The sequence below is a fragment of the Lithobates pipiens genome, unplaced genomic scaffold (assembly GCF_037356315.1).
Source record: "Lithobates pipiens isolate NorthernLeopardFrog02 unplaced genomic scaffold, aLitPip1_a1.2 Scaffold_3, whole genome shotgun sequence".
Classification (NCBI taxonomy): domain Eukaryota; kingdom Metazoa; phylum Chordata; class Amphibia; order Anura; family Ranidae; genus Lithobates; species Lithobates pipiens.
The window spans coordinates 191,074,935-191,098,841 of NW_027507790.1; the positions used below are offsets into that span (position 1 = coordinate 191,074,935).

Sequence of the window (23,907 nt, forward strand, 5' to 3'; positions counted from 1 at the left end):
TTACCAGTCCACTAGTCCAGCATTGTCTTTACCCAGGCCAGTTTTTTGCTGGTGTTGCCATCCTGAATGTGGGTACTGGCGGCTCCCTGCTGCACATGCACAAGATTGCGCTGTGCTTTCACACTTGCAGCCTCCTGGGCTGTGTGCCATGTCCTAGGTGGTTGAGGGTGTGTGGGGTCAGGCTAAGCGTTCATTATTCTTGCCTAGGTGAGAATTGCAGAAGTGAAAGGGGGGTACCTGTCAGAAACATATTGTTACTGTAGGGTGGAGGAGGAAGATGAGCAAGACATTTAACTGAAGTTCTGTTTTAAACTCAAGCGTCCAGCTCAGATAAAGAAATTAATGTATATAGGGGGCAGATATAAATCTTTCAGAATGCCTATGCCATTTTAATGATATATATATATATATATATATATATATATATATATATATATATATATATATATATATATATATATATATATATAAATCGTAAAAGAATGTTCTGATTCTTGCATGATTACCAGCAATGACTGGTCTTCAGTATATTGAGATTAATTAAGCAGATTTGCAAAGATAACCTTGTAGCTTTCTTATGAGTTGCTATGACTTACCTTTGTGATGCTTTAAGCGTTTTTACATTCACATTGACTTGTGGATAATGTTTGAAATATTTTGCATTATATTGCAAAATAACACTTGCAATATATTGTATCATTACACAGGGCAATATTTATAACCTGTTGCACCAAAGAGGCAGATTTTTTTCTCTTCCATTGAAGAGATGAAAGTATCGAACTACCACACACTTTCATGCTCATGCGAATATCTCATCCTGTTCAGGTGCTCAGTTTTGATCCTGTGAGGACAGCTATAGTTCTCCCTGCCTATTGCTGGAAGAGATATCTGCCCATCTGTGACTAAAGCAGATCCCCCCACTTAAAACATGTTTCAGACCTCTGTTGCCAATTTTAATTACAATGTCATCTGTGGCAAGGCTCCTCTTTTTAAAACCTTAAGGCTGGGTTCACACAAGAGCACGGAGCTGCTCACAGCAAGGGGTCCGGGGCGTCTCCATTCACCGGTCCAGGTCCGATTTTAGCCTGGAATTCGGATGGATTACGGACCTGAAATGGAAAAAAAGATGCACAGGACTCATGGAGTCACTCCGGAGATATTTGTACTGGCTCCATAGAAAGCTGGTCCTGCTATGCGAATTGGGTACAGGGAAACCCCCGCATCCAATTCGAAATAGTGTGAACCCAGCCTAAATCGTTTTAAATCTTTGCTAGCCTACCCATGATGTCAATGCTGGATTTATACAAATTAGATCTTCCTGGCAGGCTCAGATGACGTAGCCTTCCCAGGGAGCAACTATGAGGCTTCTGACTACATCACCAGTGCCTCTAATGTTTGTACCTTCAGCCTTGCACATAGCATATGCATCATAGTGGTCCTCAAAACATCTGATATATATTACATATTACATAATATATTACATAATGGTCCAGAGTTTACCCATGCTCATGAACTGTGATACAGAGTGACATAATCCAAAACCATGAGCTGATCTGGGACACATTCTGACAGGGGAAAGATGGGGGTCCAGCTTGCTCTGATAGGGAGATGGCATAATTGGTTGGTACCTACCTGCATTTCAATGCCCGCTTTCCATGATGTTGCAAAAAAAGTTGCAGTTTAAAATACAGAATGGACTTCTCAATGAACCATATGATTTGGTCTTCTTTTTAACAATATTTATCAATTTGCACAGTAAAAATAAGTTGGCTATAATTTTGTTAGCGATCCTACTCATGTGTAACACTAATGCCGCGTACACACGAGAGGACTTATGTCCGACAGACTTCCGAAGGAGTTCCGTCGGAGTTCTGACGGAGTTCCGACGGAGTTCTGACGGACTTTTCGGCGGATCGGACTTGGCCACACACAATCACACTAAACTCCGACGGATTCGAACGTGATGACGTACGACTGGATTCGAATAAGGAAGTTCATAGCCAGTAGCCAATAGCTGCCCTAGCGTCGGTTTTAGTCCGTCGGAATAGCATACACACGAGCGGATTTTTCGAAGGGGACCGGGTCCGGCGGAGTTCCGTCGGGAAAATTTGAAGCATGTTCCATATTCTAAAGTCCGTCAGACTTTGGTGAATCAAAAGTCCGTTGCAGCCCACACACGATCGAATAGTCTGACGGACTCAGTCCGTCGGACTTTGGATGTTGAAAAGTCCGCTCGTGTGTACGCGGCATAAGACTTTGTGTTCTGACTGCAGTATACTGATCACTGTGGATCGCTCGCTTGGCACCTGCTCCATTCATAAAGAGCCTCGCTTTCCCTTCAATGACTGCAAGGCCTTCTGTAATTGGTGGAGGTGTGAATAGATGTCAGCATCGCCCCTCTCCCAGTCACAGAACACATTGCATTCATTGAAAAGAATGCTGGACCTTTTTTTGAATGGAGGAGATGCCAAGCAAGTGACCAACATTTGACAGAGTACTGTAGCCGGAACTACAAGTCTCAACGCTGGACATTCGGCACCAAAGTAAGACGGCTACATTTGTAAAGTATGATATGCAACAAATGCTACAGCAGCCATAGATGGGACACAGCATCAGAACCTATTTATTTATTTTTTAATGCAAATTGCTAAAAATCATTTTTTGGCCCTACTTCAGCTTTAAGTAGGCTTTTACATTGAACATCTGAAATATGGACTCCTTATTTTAGCAGCAAAAGGTGACCACACTTGTCTTTCTCATTATGTCAGATTTACCTCCTGTCACATCTTATCTTTTAAGTTATAATGGTGTTCTGTTGCACTTCATTGGATGTCTGCCAAAACGGTGTGAACCGAGGGACAGTCTAGAAGGATCTGAAAAAGGCAAACATTGAGATGTAGAGACCTCTTTTTCAAGCTGTAACCCACTTTAACTCAGCTGGATGCACATGGGTTTGCAAGGCTTATGCAGAATTTTATAAATTACCATCAAAACATTAAGGTTTTTTTCATATAAGAGGTAGAAATTTTGGAGGGGAATCTAGTTTAGCTTAATTTGGCTAATATTACCCAGCAGTGCAGACCCTGTACAGTCGGTGGAAGGTTGCTCACTGACTGTATGTCTGTACGTTACAGCTCTGGACGCTTTTTATCTATTATGCTGCCAGTCTGTGAAAAGTAAATGACTTGTCCACTTGATCAATATGCGCAATAATATAAAAATCACAGGATGAAAAGTCTAATCTTGTATTGGCAGATGCAGTCACCGTACAGCTGTATTTATTGTCTCCGTGCGATCACTACATCTGCATGACCAAATTATTTAAAAGGTTTGGCAGCCTGATCTAAAAGCTGGCCATACTCTCAGGCAGATTGCACTCAGTGCAAACGATTTCTGAGGAATTCTATAACGATCTCACTGGGGAGAATGTACTCAATCAGAAGACTGAAGTGGGCCTTGCATCTGATCCAACCAAATTGGCAAGTGTTTAATAAGCATGTGTAGTTATGGTGCAGCATAGAGATGCCAGTGTTCTGTGCTTGTCATAGGGAAATTACCCGACATGCACTAAATGATGGATGTGCATATCAAGTGATAGAGAGCTCCTGAGATTCTGAAGTGAATTATCATATCTTCTCATGTATGTCCAAGGTAATGTACAGCTTGATAGGCAGTATCAGTCAATCACAGCGCTCTCATGCAGGCTTCTGTACTGTCAGAGCAGACCTATTAGTATATGAGCAGCATAGCGCCATGCTCCCGCAGCGTAGCAGCCAGCTGGGAAGTCTAACACTTTTAGGAAGCAAGGGTATCTTGGGACTTCCTGACAGCCAGACTTGTTGACACTGTTGGAATGTTGATCTAATATGCTTATTTACCAGTAGTTCTACTAACGGAGCCGACCTGCTGGTATATTAGCAACATTGGCTCCTAGAGGCAGCAATCAGTTGGGGGGGTCTAGTGTTTGCAGGAAGCACCGGCATTTTGGAACTTCCTGATTTCTAGACTTGCTGAAGCGGTGCTCTAATATGTTTATTTAGCAATAGTTCTCCTAAAAGCAGATAAGTTTGCAGGAGAACCCTGTGATGCCAAACTGACTTCGGCGATCCCTGAGCTACAAGGATGTAAGGACTGGCGGCACAACACAGAGGCTACTTTAAAAGGAGTCTAGCAGGTTAGAAAGATGGGAGCTGCTGTCGCTGACTTTGAGGTACAAGCTCCGGGGCTGTTGCCCAAATCCTCAAGTTGGTAAGTCACTGAACTGGCAGAACACTTAAATATGCACAGACAGTAATGGCAGCTCCCATATTTGTCTTCTCAATTCCCTTAAAAGTAAAACTGGCAAGCTTATTTTAAAACTTGGTCACAAGGAGCAAGTCATGCAGCCAATTTAGTCAGAGGTTTTGACTTTTATGCTGGTATCCAACCAGGGTCTAAGTAAAAAAAAAAAATCATTGGATTATAATAACAGCCAGGGAACTGAAAACAAGGTCTACCATGGTAGCTTCCTTTATTATATTTATATATTAATCATATTAACAAACTTCTACTGATATCTGATAAACTAAATAATTCTAATGTATTGCAAACAGCCAGACATTCCCCTTCCCATTTTCACAATGCTAAGCTTCCCTCCTAGCATACTTGTCAATTCATCGGAGAATCTCCACGTTTTGCAAACTATTTGCGTAGGGCTAAGCATTCTTCCCTTCTTGCTATGCAAGAGGGCTGAGACACAGTGATGGATTGCTCAGGCACAAAACTTTGCTTTGTGGGAGATAGGAGGATGTTTTCCCAATATTTGAAACTTAGCATTTTTAGGGGCACACCGTTGACACCTTGGGGAGGTGGCCGGGCAGTGATAAGGTAAGGCATGTCCTAAGGCAAGAGAGAAGGCAAGGAATGTGAACCCCCCCCCCCCCCCCCTCCGGGCCACTGCCCCCATTATGCTTGTAGCCGCATGGTCGAGGTGTTTTGTAGTAGGGGTGGGAGGATTGGTAACTGAGAGACTAGTTCCCTTCTCAGGCTCTGCCCACCCAGTAGCATAAGTAATTTCTTAAGTATGGGCTTTATTATATATTGGGTAGTGACAAAACCACTATCCCTGACCCCTTTGTTTGCATTTAGCTTTTGGCTGGGAAATCTCTCGGCTGACAGCTGAATGGGGCTGAAAGCTGAGTGACCGCTTGCCAGCACAGTCGTGCCCCACCCTGAGTATTGGTATACCTCTGTACACCAGCCCAGAGATGGACTTACAGAGGAACTAATCTCTCCTCACCTTTTTGGGCCCAGGAAGCTGACATTTTAGCCTTTGTTTGCTCTGCAGTTGCCATGGTGCTGCTTATGTGGTCAGTTGTGCCACCAGCCATTGAATGGCTTGACAGTTTGGTTTAGAGCAGAAGCAACTTTGACAGTTCTCATTTACGGCATGCCTTAAAGTAGAATTAAACCCATCAATTTTGCAGTTTCAAAAAACAGTTGGCAATAGTCGGCATGACAGGAATGTAACTATCACATTTGCTTGATTAAGCAGAAAGGAAATTGTGGGTAGTCCCGCGCAAATGGCTAAAATTGTTTCGTTGTTAAATGGAACTGCTGCCCCTACTAATACAACCACCTGAGTGGAGTATAAGATAAGATAGATTAAACAGTAGGTGTGGCACTGTTCTGTTCCAGTTTAGAGCCGTGGAGCGAAAATCATCCCGGCTTCCTGAATTTTAAATGTTTTAAGGATACAGACAATGTGAGTATGTTTCCAACCATATACACTTAATCTTTTGGAAAGCGGTATCATGCCATGGGAGCATCTTTTTTCTGTATGAGGGTGAAACGGATGATCATCTAAAAGATCAAAGCAAGGAGAAATCTTTAAACGTGCAGATCTAGAAACTGCCGCACAGTGGCAAACACTGTGAATGTGAAATATATAATGTGAGTGCAATACCATAAAGGCCCCGTACACACTATCAGACTTTTTGACAACAAACATGCAAATTAGCTGTTATGGAGCAACATCTGACCGTGTGTATACTCCATCGGACAAACTTTTTCGGTTTTCATCTGACTTTTGTTGGCTGTGCGAACTGCCAAACTTTTTGACAACGTAAGTCCGATGGGAGAAAAGTCCAATCGGGTGTACACAAAACCATTGGACTTTTGTACAAAGTACAAACACGCATGCTCAGAAACCAATGCAAAAGATCAGACAACAATACAGAAGTTGACCAAAGGTGGCGCTGGAGTAATTGAACGTCCTCTTTTGAAGTGTTGTCAGTACGTTGAAACGTCACTATGTTCGTGTTTGTTGCCTAAAAAGTCTGATCGCGTGTATGCAATACAAACTTACAGCCAACGCCCTTTGTACAAAAGTCCACGGGAAAGTTTGTACAAAGTCTGATCCTTTGTATGCAATACAAACTTATGGCCAACACCCTTTGTACAAAAGTCCACGGGAAAGTGTGTATGGGACTGCACAAATGCACAATCGAAAAGCACTTGTCACCTTTTATAAAAGTCTTTGTTTACTTAAAAAAAAAACTGGGCCACATCAACTTGTTCACTGAAACACCAGCCACTTTATTTAAGACCACTTATGTCACGATATGTGCATGCATATAATTAATTTGATAACGCACCAGCTGCATTTAGAGCACCAGTCACTTTATTCAAGATTGCACTTATATCACGTTATGCATATGAACTAATCAACTTACCTGAGTACTAGCTACATTTGTAGCATCAGTTTTGTTATTTGTATGTTTACATGTCACATCCTTTTTGCACTAAGGTTTGTTTATCTAATCAACAACAGATACTGGTTAGAGTGCATGGTTGGAGCAATCAGAGTCAGATAGTTTAATCTATCTTATCACTGATTTAACAGAGGCTAAGATGGTCGCTTCCTTGGCTGAAAGGGAAAGCAGGGTTTATTTCTTCCTTAAAGTGATCATAAAGATTTTAATCTTGTGGGAAGGTGGAGTCGGTCTACTGGGGATGTTTTTTTTGTTTTGTTTTTTCAGTTTGTTTTACATTTAAGTACAAGGGTGAGCCACCAATTCACACTCCTTGAGTTGCGGCGCTCTGACGGTCTGCCTAGGGTTGACCCCTGCGTGGGTGATGTTTTTGTTCCTCAAAAGTAATAAAAAGAATTATAAAAAAAAAAAAAAGTTAAATTAAAGACTAATTTTCTTCTTTTAAATAACAAACGTTATTTTTACCTGTTCTGTGCACTGATTTTGCACAGAGCAGCCCCAATCCTCTTCTTGGGTCCCCCAATGGTGCTCCAAGCCCTTCCCTCCTGCCAAGTACCCCCATAGCTAGCAGATTGCTATGGGGGCACCCAAGCAGGCTTGTTCCTGAGCTGCTGCTCTGCGTCCATTTGCACAAACAGCTGCTTGACCCCCGCCTTCTCTCTCTCCTCATTGGCTCACTAGCTGTGATTGACAGTAGTGGGAGACTATGGTTTTCACAGCTGTCTCAGCCCCTGAGGAGCAATAGGCCTGGGAGAGCTGCTGCTCTTGTGCACATCGCTGGATCAAGATGGAGCTCAGGTAAGTATTGTAGTGGGGGGGGGGGGGGACTGCTGCGCACAGAAGGTCTTTTGATTTCATGCACACTTCAGCCTTTACAACCACTTAAATTATTTTGTTTAGGGAAATCGTTAAATAGGCTTAGCTCTATTTAATTACTGCTAGTTTCCCAATCTGCAGACTGGCGGTAACTCTTTTAAGAATCTGTTGCTGCCCTAGCAACAGGTTCTTAAAGTGACCATAGTTAGAATGACCTGAATTTGTTGTCTGTTACAGTAATGTTATCAAAACTAGCACAAGTACTTGCTTAAATTAGATGCAGGCAGTTCTTAGACACCTGGGTGCTCAACCTCGGGCCCTCCAGCCATTGCAGAACTACAAGTCTCATGAGGCATTGTAAGGCTGACCGTTACAAGCATGACTTCCAAAGACAGAGGCATGTTGGGATTTGTAGTTCTGCAACAGCTGAAGGGCCACAGGTTGATCACCCATGTTAGGGGAACAACCAGAACAGTGACATTAATACTTTACTGAATTCCCATGTATGATTTCTTTTATTTATAGACTAGGCAAGAAAGAACCTGAGATGAAGGTGTTACTCCAGTCCATCAGTATGGCATCTGGGAAAAAATATTTCAGGTCTTTACAACAGACGGCAATGATGCAGTGATTTTCTGTAGCAAAGAACAGTTTGTTTTATTTTTTTTCCTGGAAAAAATCCTTACAAAAGAAATATGCAAAAAATGTGCTTGTTTGGGATAGCAGTTTCATTCTTATAACATATTGGAAGATCTTGGAAGTAGATTTATTCTGATGGTTTCTGCACTTTTCAAGTTCAGCTAAGCAGGTTTTACAGATTCCTAACTATCAGTAAAACACGCCACTTACCCGTTTTTGTAATTGTGCAGTATTCCCAGAATGCTGAATCCTCCAGACTTTATTTTTTTTTTTTACTTTTTGGTCTGTGACATAGATTTATCAGAGCCAGACCATTTGTTAAAGAGGAACTGCAGCCTGCTCACATAATTTGTAATACAAATATCTTTGCCATTCTGAAGCTTCCGTCCAACCATTTGGTGAATGGTTCCACTCTCTATTCTTATTGCAGATCAGAGGCCCATTTGTGGAGTCTTGTCTTTAGCCAGTGAAAATTATATAATTTCATTTACTCTGTACCTAACAAAAAAAAATCTGTTAAACACTTGGCAGTGACAGTGAGAGAATGTAAAATGGAAAGAAATCAATGAGACGTGACACGTTATGGTCCCTCCCTTTCTCTCTTCTCCTTTCTTCCTATGTGGTGATTTTCCTCTCCCTCATTTGTAGTATGTGAATGTGTAAAGATGTGAAACATGTCATTAGGTCATGCCTCCATTATTTGCTTGCACTTGTTGCTTGTCACTCATCGGCCTCTATCAACACGTCTAAGTCTGGCCTTCCGGCGTGAGTCACAGTGACTCATTATACTTATGCCTCGTGGACTGGGACCATCACATTAATAGGCACTTGTGTTATGATACAAACATGTTTATGATCTGAACCAGTTATATAACTCTGACCCTTTAACTTTTTAGGAAAGACATTTTTTTTACATTCCATTGTGACCGTCCTTGTGCATAGAAGTCAAAATAAACGTTGCAATCACAGTACCTAATTTATATCACCAACATACTCCATAGAGCATTAGAGAAGGGGAACTCAGGCAGTGTTTTATCATTTATTTATTTCAGGTACTTGTATAGCGCTATCAATTTACACAGCACTTTCATTACATATACATTCACATCAGTGCCTGGAGTTTGCAAACTTGAGCAATTTGGAGCACTTTCCTGCAAGTGCTTCAAAGCTTAACATGATTCCTATTCTTTTCCATGGTGCTCATATACACCTGAGAATTCTGTTGCTTGAAGAATTTTGCTCAAAGCTTGAAAAAGAAAGTATATGAGTTTTTGTTTCACATGTGTTTCAGCTTGTTATAAGAGCGGTGTGAACAGCCATCTTTTACAAAGCATCAGTGCTTTCAGAATGCTTATTTTTTTTTTTTTAAAGGACCCATCAGCTGTAGTTTGTAAATGTTGAACACAGATCCTAATGAGAGTGCTGATTGCCACTTTAAGCAAGCTGCTAGCAGTCTTCAGCAGGCTTTCAACAAGCTTTGAGAGGTACTAAAGCCTGCTAGCAGCTTGCTTAAAGTGGCAATCGGCACTTTAGGATCTGTGTTCAACCATTATACTGCATCTGAAGGGTCTTTAAAAGCTTTCAGAAAGCTCTGCAAATGCATTGTAAAAGCTTGCTGTTAGCACTGCTGTTATACAACCTTAAGGGCATGTAAAACAGGCCTTAGGGCAGAGTCATGTTTTTTCTAAAGTTCCTAAACACATTAAAAAAAAGCTCCAAAAAAACTTGAAGAAGCAATGAACCTAAGCGAACTCCCAATGAAACATGGTTATAATCTCGGCCGGTTCCTGCTGATCTGACCGAGATTCGAACTATTAATGGGCAGGTTGATCAATCGATCAACTTAAGTAGAACCAGCTTGCCGGATTCTTTTGCGATTCTCCCATCGGGAGAAGACAATGTCTCAGCATAAGGGATTCCCCTGTTAGCTGATATGGGAATCGTGCAAATTTCTTTCCCGCAACCCGTGGGTGCAGGAAAGAAAATTGCAATGTCTATGGCCTGCCTAAGTGTAGTCGTGGTTTACTCAGTAGAATTGCTGCTCTGTGATTGCTACATCTTGGATTTGGTCCTTTTCGTGTACTGCAACGGTTAATGAGCAAATGCTCACATATGAAATATAAAAGCTGACAAAGAAAATCTTATGAATCTGTTCTTTAATATACTTAGGTGCGTCTTTATTGTTTAACATTTTCTCACACATTAATGTGGATTATTTCCTTGTATCCTGAGATGAGAGCATTGAATCTCTAACATCTATCAATCAAAATTATGTTGCAGTTCTTGAACGTCGTAAATATTTCCGACTTTTCTATTGGTGCAGATGCATCAGAGGATGTATAGAAATTGCATTGTTTCAATGGGAAGTAACAGAAGGTCAGGTCAAGGTTACACCCTCTCTGGGTCAGGGCGTTGGGATACAGCACAAATCAACAGTGAAAGTGCATAAATCCTGTGCATGTTTTGTATCCAACCATCTTAGGAGCTGGACCGATATCCATTTGATTTCTGAGGTTTTGCAATTCCTTGGAGATCTTTGTCCTCCTATGAGCTGAATGTAGAAAAAGTAAACGTGTGTAATATGTTAGGAGCTAATTGTGCACATTGTGGCTTTTGTCAGTGTTGGTGTCATTGGGAGTGTCAATCCGCCTCATAACCGTCCAACATTAAACATTGAACGGCAGTTTTATGGTGGTCATGAAGTGATCCAGAGGAAACAAGCCTTGTAAATGTCAAAGGAGGATATGGAAAAACACAAGGTCATCCTGTGTTTATTGTATTGTTCTGCTTAGGGAATAACACCGATATATGCTTTATCTAACACACAACTAATATTCTAATAGATTTGGTCTTTTGGGCTTAATTAAAAAAATAGAAAGCAAAATGGTAAATTAAGCTTTAATTGGTCCAACTCTATAATGATAATGAAGCCTGCTTATGTTATTTAGCTGCATGCTGTACATCTTTATAGTCCATTATTGTAAATTTTATGACACAGTTCTTACAATATTTACAGTGTCCTTCTACGGAATTGCAAAGGAGAATGGCTTATGGCTTGTAATGTGAAGTTATCCTGTATAACACCTAAATGTAGGACTAATTTGCAGGAAATTTCATTAATAGACTCCTAAGCCCATCACCCAGATCATTTCATTGTCATGAGTGTTGTTCACGGAATCTGAAAAGGCCAGGGTCTATAGACCGTGACAGTTATTGACTTTTGGTTTTGACCTCAATACATTTTTCTACAGTATACATCATATGATTCAATATGTATAGCTAATATAAAAATACCCATTGACGATTTTGTTTAACTTCTAGCAGCTGTACCATTTCTGTTTGATTAGATTAGACATAATACAGTGAATGCAACAGATATGTTAAGCTATGACTAAGCACCATGCCTGGTGTGAAACGCGTCAGTGGCTATACAGTTAGTCTGTACCCATTTGTGATGCTTTGATATCAATTTATATAAAATAAAGGTGAATTTTTTGGAGTGCGGCTATCCAGCTATTTATTTTTCCCTACAGATAAGTAATGTCAGAAAACAGGTATAGGCGGGTCTTGATTGATAGTGTGGACCAGTTTGATAATGCATAGGATGTAAAGAACATTACATAGAACAGGGGTCTCCAAACTTTATAAACAAAGGACTAGTTTACTGTCCTTAAGTCTTTAGAGGGGTTGGACTGTAGCCATTGGGAGTAAAAATTGCCCTGTCATCAGTGGGAGTATACAATGCTTCCTTGGTGACCTTGGAAGGAATATTAGCCATCATTGGTGTCAGAGGAAGAAATAGTGCCCATCATTTGTATCAGTGGAAAGAATAGTTCTCCATCATTGGTATCAGCAGAAGGAATAGTGACCCATCATTGGTATCATTGGGAGGAATAGTGCTTCGTCATTGGTATCCATGGGAGTAGTAGTGCTCCATAATTGGTATCAGTGGTAGAAATAGTGACCCATTGTTAGTGTCAGTGGAAAGAATAGTGCCCCATCATTGGTATTAGCAGAAGGAATACATATCATTGGTATCAATGGGAGGAATAGTGTCCCATCATTGGTGTCAGTTGCAGAAATAGTGCCCATCATTGGTGTCTGTGGGAGGAATAGTGCTCCATCATTGGTATCAGTGGGTGGCATAATTTTCCATCATCGTAGGTATTAGTGGGTGGAATAATGCCCCATCATTTGTGTCAGTGGCAGAAATAGTGCCCCGTTTTTGATGTCAGTAATGACCCATCATTGGTATCAGTGGGAAGAATTGTGCCCCATCATTGGTATCAGTGGAAAGAACTGTTTCCCATCAATGGTGTCAGTGGCAGGAATAGTGCCCATCATTTGTATCAGTGTAAAGAATAGTGCCCCATCATTGGTATCAATGGGAGGAATAGTGCCCCATTGTTGATGTCAGTGGGAGGGGTGTCTCGTGCCAGTGGGAAGAAACATGCTCCAAGAGCCAGATAAAGGTGATCTAAGGGTGCAGTTTGGAAACCATTGACATAGGATATTGAAGAGCTTAAGCTAGCCTCCACACTATGTCCACTGACAAAGCTGGCTATATACCAATAGAATTTTGTTTGAAAATTGTATTTCTTAGGATTCTTTGGATTTTTGCTAATGGTCGGTGGGGTTAAATCAGCATTCATTTTGGACCATAGTGGCAAGAAAATTTGAAGAAAATTCTGAAAGTGCACCAAACAGTCCTGACCTGCATGCAGGACTTCTGATGCTGTTTCAGAACACTAATTACAAAGTGGACATAATAGAAGTCTAGGGGAGAGAGTAGCTTACCCACACGAAATCCGTGGGTACACTGCATTATGGCCAAAGTGAAGATGATCAGTGTGGTCTTGCCCTCGGTGTAAAGAAATTAAACTGATGTGATGGCCCCAATTTTGAATAGTTGCGTGACAAATGTAATGCATGCCATTATAATGCATACAAGTGCTTTTCTTATTGAGTATCTTCAGGCAATTTTCTGTCCATTTGCATGTCATTTTTTCTAAATCGGTAATATTTTCAGCCTTCATAAAAAGACCTTAAAATGCAGTTATTCTATATTAATGTGCAGTATTTAGCGGCATATTGTATAAATAAGCTCTCATTCCTTTTATGTACAATGTTTTTGTTAATGTTACAAAATGTTCCTTCTTGAATGGTTACGATGGGTACAAGAATAATAACATATTCTGAGAACAGGGAGAGCTTATTGATGAAATCTGTGACATGGAACGTAATGTGATTTATAGAACTGGTGTAGACATACAGTGCAGTATAACACATTCATTTCTTGCTAACATTGGCCATGATGCCACGTTCTTGTAGGTTTTGTCTTGATTGCTGCAGTCCAGAGGCTCATTGTGCTCTTTGGTGCAGTTATTTTCTTTAGAGAGGAGGCTTTTCTACCAATAACATCGTCTTCGACACCCAAATCCTCCCATGTATTCTAGTTTAGAGCCTATTCTAGTCAATACCTTCTGATGCCCTCTGCCTTAAACAAATTACTGACACAACATTGCTGGACCAGTTCAATGCAAACATATAACAGGCATTTAATCTAAATTTAGACATGGCAATTACCATTTATGAAATGGCTTCCCGGGTAAATATAGCAGCCAGAGATAATTGAATTATAGAAGTGTGCCTTTTTCATCACTACAATCAACTGTTGTCTCCACTGGTCTCTTCTGTTAACATTAGCTTAGATTTCATTGACAAATAAATGCACATACCGTATATACTCGAGTATAAGCCGAGATTTTCAGCCTCTTTTTTGAGGCTGAAAGTGCCCCCCTCGGCTTATACTCGAGTCATCGCTGTCTGCCCGCTCGATCAGCGTGTCGAGCAGACAGACAGCGGCCATTCTACAATTCAAAAGCCGCGCCTCCGGCTCCGCCTTCGCCTGTGATAGGCGGAACACTGAATTTCCCAGCAGCCTGTGTTCCGCCTATCACGGACATCGTATCATCCTCGTACTACGGACGAGGATGATACGATGTCAGTGATAGGCGGAACACAGGCTGCTGGGAAATTCAGTGTTCCGCCTATCACAGGCGAAGGAGGAGGCGCGGCTTTTGAATTTTACAATGGCCGCCGAAGAGGGCACGGGACGGAGGCAAGGCAAGGCAAGGCACGGCACGGGACGGAGGCAAGGCAAGGCACGACACGACGGCAAGGCACGGCACGGGACGGGACGGAGGCAAGGAGGCAAGGCACGGGACGGAGGCTCGGGACAAAGGTAGGCTGGACACACACACACACACACACACGCACACACACACACACACACACACACACACACACACACACACACACACACACACACACACACACACACACACACACACACACACACACACACACACACACACACACACACACACACGGATACACACACACACAGGGATGGGTGGATGGATGGAGACACACACAGGGATGGGTGGATGGATGGAGACACACACAGGGATGGGTGGATGGATGGAGACACACACAGGGATGGATGGATGGAGACACACACACACAGGGATGGATGGATGGATGGACACACACACACACAGGGATGGATGGACGGACACACAGGGATGGACGGACACACAGGGATGGACGGACACACACACAGGGATGGACAGGCATGTCTCACCCTCGGCTTATACACGAGTCAATAAGTTTGCCAGTTTTTTTGGGGGTAAATTGGGGGCCTCGGCTTATATTCGGGTCGGCCTATACTCGAGTATATACGGTAAATGAATTATCTAGGGGGAGATTTACTAAAATTGAAGCACTTAGAACCCGCTGCAGCTGTGCATGTGTAGCCAATCTGCTTCTAACTTTAGCTTGTTCAGCTAAAGGATAGGTTCACCTTTAAAAAAAAATAAATGCACATCTTTTTTTAGGTAATAAAAAAAATGCATGTATTATTTTGCTTACTAGGAGCCTGGAAAGCAATTCCACCCATGATCAGCAAATTGCAGGTGCCATGCAGGACTCCTGCAGACTGTCCGTGCATCTGTCTGCTTGTACCTCGTACGGCATTCAACAGCATCCTGGTAGTTCATTGAGAACTGCAAGCTGACAGCCACAAAGTCTGTCGGTAGTTGTAGTTCTCCCATTCACAGACCTATGTTTTGTTTTATATTTTGGTAAACGTGACTGCAGGGAAACCGCATGGTCTTTGCATGGTATAATTTAAGGCAATAGTGTGAAAAAGACCACAAAAAACTTGGCTACGCTATGGCCCAGTATATGACGGTTTGCCTCGGGACCCGGTTATAATGTGTTCTTCTTTCATATTGGATGGTCCGACTCCTGGCATATATGAAGGTTAAAGTTGACAACTCCAAATAGCAAAAAGTTAGGCTGGCTTAGTAAAATTAATGTTTAATGAAAAGGAAAATATGTTGTGAAGTTCCCATTTGGACTAGGAACCCCTTTTCCTATGAATTTGTTTAGCTGTAGCAACTGAAATACTATAACTCATTGTTTCATTGCCAGTTGTAATGTCATGTGTTTTCCCACCATCAGCTGTGAAGTAGAAAATGGAAGCTGACATTTTTTCCCCCTATTTTTATTTTTTCTCAACAGCAACTATTCAACTGCCAGTCTCTGCACAAGTTGAGTTTGCCAGACAATGACCTAACAATATTGCCAGCATCTATAGCAAATCTCATTAATCTCAGGGAACTAGATGTCAGCAAGAATGGTAAGTTCCTTTACAAGTTAATTGAATTGTGTGTCAATAAGCTCTTAACTATTGTAGTTGGCACAATAAGTGCGTGTTCTTGTTTTCTTTGTTTGATTCTGATTTGTGCCCCTGGATTCAGTAATTTATTTTGTTTCTGTTGATTGTATTTACAGATTACTTTCATTTAGGGATGCAGCATAATATGCTTTACTGACAAAAAGTCGTTTAAATTCTACATGATTGGAAAATAGCAAGCTAAGATCCTTTAATTAAATGGTAGCAGTGTCTTCTTTCAACATGTTTCTGAAAAAATATACCTTTTGCTAACAGAGCTATGGTTAGGCATACTTTTTCTGCTATTCTTAAAGTAGTGTTCCACAGGAAAAAAAGAAATCATGAAACCAGTACAACCAGCATGTTGGATTGCTATAGCCTCTAGCAGTAATCACTGTGTTCTCCCAGCAGGGACGGCTCTACACAAAAGCTCCGTGGGTGAGATTCCCCCATCAACACTGACTGTAAATCAAGCAATTTTTTTTTCTTGCAACCTGAAATGGCCTGCTTGATGCTCGCCACCCATAATTCTAAATTCTGATTGTTGTTGGGCAGGCTAGATTTAGTTATAATCCAACTAATTTCAACTAAAAAGTTTAACTGAGCTTTAAACTAAAGATACTATAGACCAGATTGTGTGGATAGCTGTGAAAATGATACTGTCAACCAATTGGTCTGTAGTGGACTGGACCATAAAATGTCTGACTACTTTTAGCTAAAAGACTGGTAGATACACACAAGTGTGCCTCCTCTTGTCATTGATGAGCTTCTAAACTGTTAGGCGGGCCATGCATTGATTTATTTTTTGTTGTTCAACCTGTGAGTTGAATAAAAACATAAATGACGCAATTCCCCACACACACACACATTCAAGGTGGATGGGGGAATGTTACCCACTGTGGCATTGTATTTCCGTCCAAATAGCTGGCAGCACTAACCGTTGATAAAAAAAACTCAACAAGATGGTTGTACACAAGTTGATCGATAATTCAACTCCTGTACAATCAGCCTGCCCATACATAGGTCGAAATTAGGCCGGTCCATGCTGAAGTTCGATCCATGTACGACCAGCTTTAGCTTTCTGGGGTTTTTTTTTGTTTTTTTGTTGAACCAGAAGGAACTGACTCCTGCATCCACACAAGCTAGGTTGATGAAGGAATCCTCTTCTCTGTGCTGTTGTATTCTTAAAGTGGGGACTACTTTGTTGTCAGAATACACTGATCAGTGCTGCAGTGGCTGATGGATAAGGGGTTTCCAATAGGACCATTTGACAGACGTTGATCCAGGGTTTAGCTTTTGTAGAACCGGGTGGGCCGTACACAGAGCGTAATTCATCTGGTTCCTTCCTGCTGAATTTCAAAACCCATGTACCTGGCTTAAGGCTGCCACTGTGATTGGAGCTGCTTTAACACAACATAGCCAAGCCTCAGAGACACATTTCTTGTAGTGGGTTCTATGAAGCAGCTCAACTCTGTAGGAAAAGTTCACACAGCTCTGAGTATTACTTTAAAACGGTATTAATTTGAAGTCCAGTTAGTGAGGGTATGTGCAGAGAATAAAGGTGTTTTTCACATAAGAATCTGTGGGTTGAAGAATATTTTAAAGTACTGAATGGCTGGTGCCCATAGTCTGTTTCTGTTCATCAAAGGCACAATCTGGAAGGGTGTATATAGACAGGACAATCTCATTTCAGCAGAGATTCAGATATGGTTGCTTGGCTGGATAGTGGAACAATCCCATATCTATTGGGATATCTGTTGGGTAGTATGTCTCCCTCCAGCCAGCTTATTTTGGAGAACATTTAATTGGCTGGGTTAATAGACTTGTTCTGAAGTTGTTGTTCCCCCTGTAAGATTCTTAGGCAAGCCATACACAGCGTGTATTTCTTTCCTGCAACCATGAGTAGTATGATTCCCCCAATAACACGGACAGTGCTTACAGGGGCTTCCCTCCTGCCACGACATTGTATTCTTCCGGCCTGTGAGCGGGCAGGGGAAGTCATCCCTGCCGGGAGAAGACAGTTATTATCGCTAGCGGCTATATTGGCAAGAGAATCCAGCAGGCTGGTTGTACCCAAGTTGATTGATCTTGGTACATTCAGCTTGCCCATGAACAATTCAGTCTCGGCCAGTTGAGCAGGAAGATTCGAACCATTTATGGCTGGCTTAAATTTCCCCTCGGACACCTACCACCTGGACAAGTTGTTAGAGGAAATTTTCCTTATAGAGATGTAGATATATAAAAAAAAGGTTGGTTTTCTCTCATTTCCTGTGGAGTCGGACACCTGTCAATTACAGAGGACACCACCAGTAAAATGTTGAAAGTGATTCGAGCCCTTCCTCACTTCCACAGCTCAGATGATGCAGCCTCCATTCCTGTTACCTAAAACATCGAAGAGGTTGCGAGAAATGTTTTTCTCCTATTAGTTATTGGAAACTTGCAGAGAATGATTAATTACCTGGAAATGAACTAAATTTTAGTGTTTCAGATTTGGAGACTAGTTTAGTGGTTCACTACCCTACCCAGCCTTGTTCTTGAGAACATAGAATTTGACCTCTATTATTGAACAAGTTAATGCATCCTGAGGCCGGGACGTGGTAATAACAGGATCTGTGCCATGCCCTTTCTGTTCCATCATGGATGCATGTATTTAGGATCCTGTCATAATGAATAAGATTCACCACAGGTCGGTAATAAGTGATATTTGACTTTAACAGAATTTTTAGTATGTTTGATATAGACCTATAGTAGAGAAGAATAATCTTTTAGTGATGCACAATATCTTTTGTTTGAAAAGATAAGTGAGAATGATCAAAGGTCATTTGCATGTGATTCACCATCATTTAAGAAATACTGTATATTTTTTGAGGCAAACTTGTACTTGGTGTTATGATCTGCTTTCCAAATGTACAACAATTGGAGCAACTGGCATTGAAATCTACCATAGCCATAAACATTTGCTTAAAGGATGTTACATCCGTTTTTAGGGTGGAACACGTAACATGTTCTCAGTGCTGCAGCCACTGCCTGATCCTTGCATTCCCTGTGACAGCAGTACAAGGAGAAGTTCCCCCATACTATATAGTCATATTTTAAAATCAGCGGGGCTGCGCCCACACGCCTGCATCATTCATACACAGTGTTCCTTGTATGAATGAACTACAAGTCCTGAAACCTTTGCAGATTGTCTGCTTGTAGTTCGCAATGAACTACCACTGCTCTGTGGAGCTCCATGGTAGTTCATTAATTCTTCTTCTCGTCAGTTTATCTTCTTGCCCGTACGGGATGTACAGACACACACACACACTGACAGGTCTGCGGGAAACCTGCATGGCTCCAGCGATCTTGCGATCGCTGGTGCAATGCTTTACAGGCTCCAAATAAATAAAATCTTTTTTTTTTTTTTTTTTTTTGCAAAATAATGCAATTATTTATTTTTTAAAGTGAACTTATCCTGTCAGTCCCAGAATTTGCTATAGCTAGCCTATGCTTAAAATCTAAAGTTTCTGGCTTTTTACCAGTAATTAATAAGTGCAATTTAATATGGTAAAGCATTTAATAGAAAAATGCAATATTGGCATACGATTCCCCATTTACAGTTTCCTAAAAGAACTTTCCCAAATAGAACAGTGCCTAGGTACTAACTGTTATATTATCTTCACAATAGCTAATTAAGAGTTTTACATCAGAGGCTTATTCTGCTCCCTCCTGCCTTTAATCCCTGGATTACATTGATGGTGACATCAGTGGGTGGGGTCTATGAACAAGAAGAACTGCCCAGTGATGGGTGCCACTATTAATATGGCGATCTTCTTGCAGCCTCGTGGGTCTTCAGAACGGATAACACAGTTGGCTAAGACAGAAGAGCAGCTGCAGAATGCCTACTGCAATAGCTATGTCATTCACAGCTCAATTTTTCAAAGTTTGAAGGATGAGATTTCTGAAACTAGCCCTGCTGTTATGAGTTTTGGGTAGACAGTTTATAGGAACACACTTGAAGTGATTGTAAATGAGCACCTTTAAAAACAAGCCATTCAGATAATAGAAATGGAAGGCAAATAACTTGTGTGAATGTGTTTATGTATATGTATATATGTATCATCCTCTGTTCTCAGCTGCATAAGAGCTAGGGGGCAGAGAAGCAACAGCAAACTAATGTTCCCAGTGAGAGACTGTGCAGGGATGTGGGGGTGCCATTTTCAGATCATTGGAGGAAAACAGGCTGAGTTCCCAGCACAACTAGAGAACTGACCACGGTGTGTCCTCTTGCTTATTGTGATCAGTTTCTAATAGGAAAGCAGAGGGACTAGCAGGAACTCCGGGGATTTCACACAAAGGAAGCAATACAAAGAGAAAAGGAGACCAAGAGAAACATTTTCATACAAGTACATGGTACAGCAGGCACATATCAGGAATATAAAATGTTGTTTTTTTTCCTCTTACATTTAGGCTAGAGAAGGGAAGGGTTTAAACCCCTGCTGGGTTATTTTTTCTGTGTGTGTATGAGTGGGGAAATTGTCGTTCACTTTTTGTTCCAGTTACTTAACAGGAAGGTAAAGGAAATCTTCCAAAGTGATGAGGATTCTCCTCTTAGACCTTTGCTCCATTTGAAAGATCTCCCCTTACCTCTTCTGGGGACAGCTCTAAAATGTTGTATTTTTTAATTAAATTAAATACTTTGCACAATCTTTTATGTAATACCCCTAATTTAACCCCCCCCCCCCCTTACAAGTTTCTGAGGACCCCGCAATAGAGAAATAGGGCACTGTCTGTAAAGAGAAATGATAGAAAATCCTTTAGCGGTATGATGCCACGTCTTTACTGCACACCCTCAATTCTGACCGTTCAGACAACTGTTGGAGTTATCTTGAACATTGGAGGACACTACTATGTATTATTCTGTTTTACAAGGTGCTCATTTACAATCACTTCAAGTGTGTTCCTATAAACTGTCTACACAAAACTTCATAACAGCAGGTCTAGATCCAGAAATCTCATCCTTCAAACTGTGAAAAATGTATGTATTCTGGACCTGCTCGAACCTCCAACATTCTGGCAAGTCGTAGAATCTCTAGTTTACACCCTTTTGCAAATTCAACTCCTGCTTAAGCCAACCATCTGCTTCCTGGGTCCTCCACATTCCATTGTGTCTAAAGATGCCTAAACAATACTAATACATGTGCTATATTTCTCATGATGCATAATTGCATCTCACCGACAGTGGGCACATGGGACAAACACACCCGACTTGCATTTAAGAATTTAAACGTATTGAAGCTCCTAAAGCTAGAATGAACGGCGCTCTTAAAGAGGAACTGCAATCTGCTCATAATTTGTAATAAAAACCTCTTTGCCATTCTGAAGCTTCCCTCCAACCACTTTGCATATTATTTTATATATACTGTGATTCTGTACTTGCCAAATATGCTGCACAAATCTCCCTTCACTAACTCTTACTGCATCCATTTTAACTGTGGGCAGCTGAGACTGCTGCCTGTTCACTTCCTGGATTTACACAGAGGCACATCATAGCTCTGCAGCTCTCATTGGCCCTCGTATGACTCATTCCTCCCTTCCTGGCAAACCCTCACGAGAGAGAGCTGTGCATGTCATCATGACCCTACTCTAATTACCAGACAAAAAACAGTAAGTGGGCTGTATAAGGTATTTACTGGCAGAAAAACTTTTACTATCCAAAGTTAAAACAACAAGGGCAGCATATTTAATAGATGGAAAATTGAAAAAGATGACTGAAGGTCTGCTTGAACAACTATAAGCGCATGTGGAAATCCTAGATTTGACTCTTAAAAAGGCAGACGAACCACTAGGATGTATGCTTTATATATGATATATCTAGACATCCATCCTTCTGTTCTCCTTCCCCCTGGGGATACATAGTGGTTTCTTTGGAGAAGGTTTACTGTATACATAGGATTGTAAGCTATTCTGACCAATTTCAAAGTGCCTACCATATACCAACCAAGACGTGAGATCTTTAACCCTTTAAGACAGGGGATTTACTAAAACTAGGGGGGGGGGGTTACAAAATCTGGTGCAGCTCTGCACAGAAACCATTCAGCTTCCAGGTTATATTAATTGAACAAGCTAAAGTTAGAAGTGAATTGGCTACCATGCACAACTGCACCAGGTTCTGAGTGCTCCAGTTTTAGTAAGTCTTCCCCACAGGGTTCAAATCTAGTTTACAACTGATATGATTTGTCAGCACAGTACAGACAGTGTGCATTTTAGTAAACATAAGGTCTCTTTCAAACTGGCGGTGTGTTTCCGCTGATCCCCGACAGGTCCGTGTCTGCTTTGCTGATTCAGAGCAGACAGACACAGCCCGCTTTCCTCTATGGGGCGGTCAGATATGCCTGTTGACACCCGCTGCTCCTTATAGGGCAATGGATGGTCCAATCGGGTCCGCCTAAAAAACTAGCAGGCAGACCCAAACAGTCTATCTGTTTGAAAGGGGGGCCTTACTCCCCAGCCACCGCTTTACCATTACATAGAAGGATGACGCTAGGTAGGATTTGTAGGCACGTAAAAAGAAAGGAAGCAGCTATTTTTTATATTTTTAAGCTATGCCAATAAGAACACGTACTGTAAGGGCTCCTCCTTCACACGGACGGGATCGCTCCGTCGATCCCCACTGAGCAGGCAGATGACAGGTCCATCTCACTGTGCAGTGATGGACCTGTCAGAAAGCCGCTCTCCCTCCCCTGTGGGGGATCGGATGATGACGGACTGTAGAGTCCATTGTCATCCGATCTGCAGATGGATGGAAAAGTAGGTTTTTCCTCCGTCACACTTTTTCGGAGCGGGTTGGATGTTAGTGGACATGTCACCGCTGACATCCGGTGCTCCATAGAGGTCTATGGAGCGTCCATTCAGGTCCGCCTTAGAAACTGACAGGTGGACCTGAACGGACAGTCCATGTGAAAGAGGCCTAACAAATATACAGTAGGTGTTATATCAATTTGACTGCAAACATGGAAATAGACTTTAAGGTACAATTTATAGTAATCAAGCTGCTACCTTGGATTGGCCTGTTTGTCTGGCTGTTCTGATAATAGAGATTTCCAATTCTGATGATTTTCCTGTGCTTTTCCCTTTACACAGTTCATGTAGATGTCTGAATCAGGCTTCAGTGAAAGACAGAAGATGAGATTAAACTTTATAGGGCCTGTAATAGGAGAAGTGAAATAAATATTGACATTCCAATCAAAATGGAAGGGAAAATACAGAGCTGAAATTGTGCAACCTTGTAGAAGTTCTATTAGATGCATATCCATGGCAGTTTTTCCGTACCATAAAGATGATGTGGTCTCCAGTGCTTATCAAGAGATCATTTGAATATATATATATAATCTTATCAATATATGTTCATTTAATAAAAATCTTTCTAATAATAATTTCTAATAATATATGTACACAATAACAGCTATGTTTGATCCTTGCATATGTAAGTTTAGCTACCTACTTCTTTGCAGTGATACACTGGTCATGCCAACCAATTTAGAACAATGCACTAGCTGTCCAGCTGATATCTCAAGAGACAGTGGGGGGGGGTTATTTACTAAATCTGGAGCAAGCAATGGGCGACTGTGTTCAACAAAGTATGGGTTTGGCTTATTTCAATCCAGTACTTCAGGTGAAGGGGATATCACTCTCCCTAATTTACCTATTTACCGGGGTAGATGAAGAACTGTTTGAGAAGACTCTATGGGGTTAATTTACTAAAACTTAAAGCGCAAAATCTGGTGAAGCTCTGCACAGAAATCAATCGGTTTCAGTTTTTCTTTTGTTTTTTGCCAAAGCTTACCATTTTACAGCTACACCAGATTTTGAATTCTCCAGTTTTAGTAAATCGACCCCTATGTAGCATAAACCATGTAGGAGCATATATTTGTGCTGATGTGATGAATAAAGACATTTCTTAAAGCGGCAGTCCGCCAG

At 41.4% G+C, this 23,907-nt stretch overlaps 1 protein-coding gene across 3 annotated transcripts in view; it reads left to right on the top strand.

The window, feature by feature from the left end:
- The window catches only part of ERBIN (erbb2 interacting protein), a 347,855-nt gene that overhangs the window by 216,769 nt on the left and 107,179 nt on the right, over positions 1 to 23,907 (top strand). For all 3 annotated transcript variants that reach the window (XM_077462647.1, XM_077462650.1, XM_077462648.1), the window contains one exon: positions 15,795 to 15,912. In XM_077462647.1, coding sequence (XP_077318773.1) covers positions 15,795 to 15,912 — 118 coding nt within the window. The remainder of the gene's footprint in view (positions 1 to 15,794; positions 15,913 to 23,907) is intronic.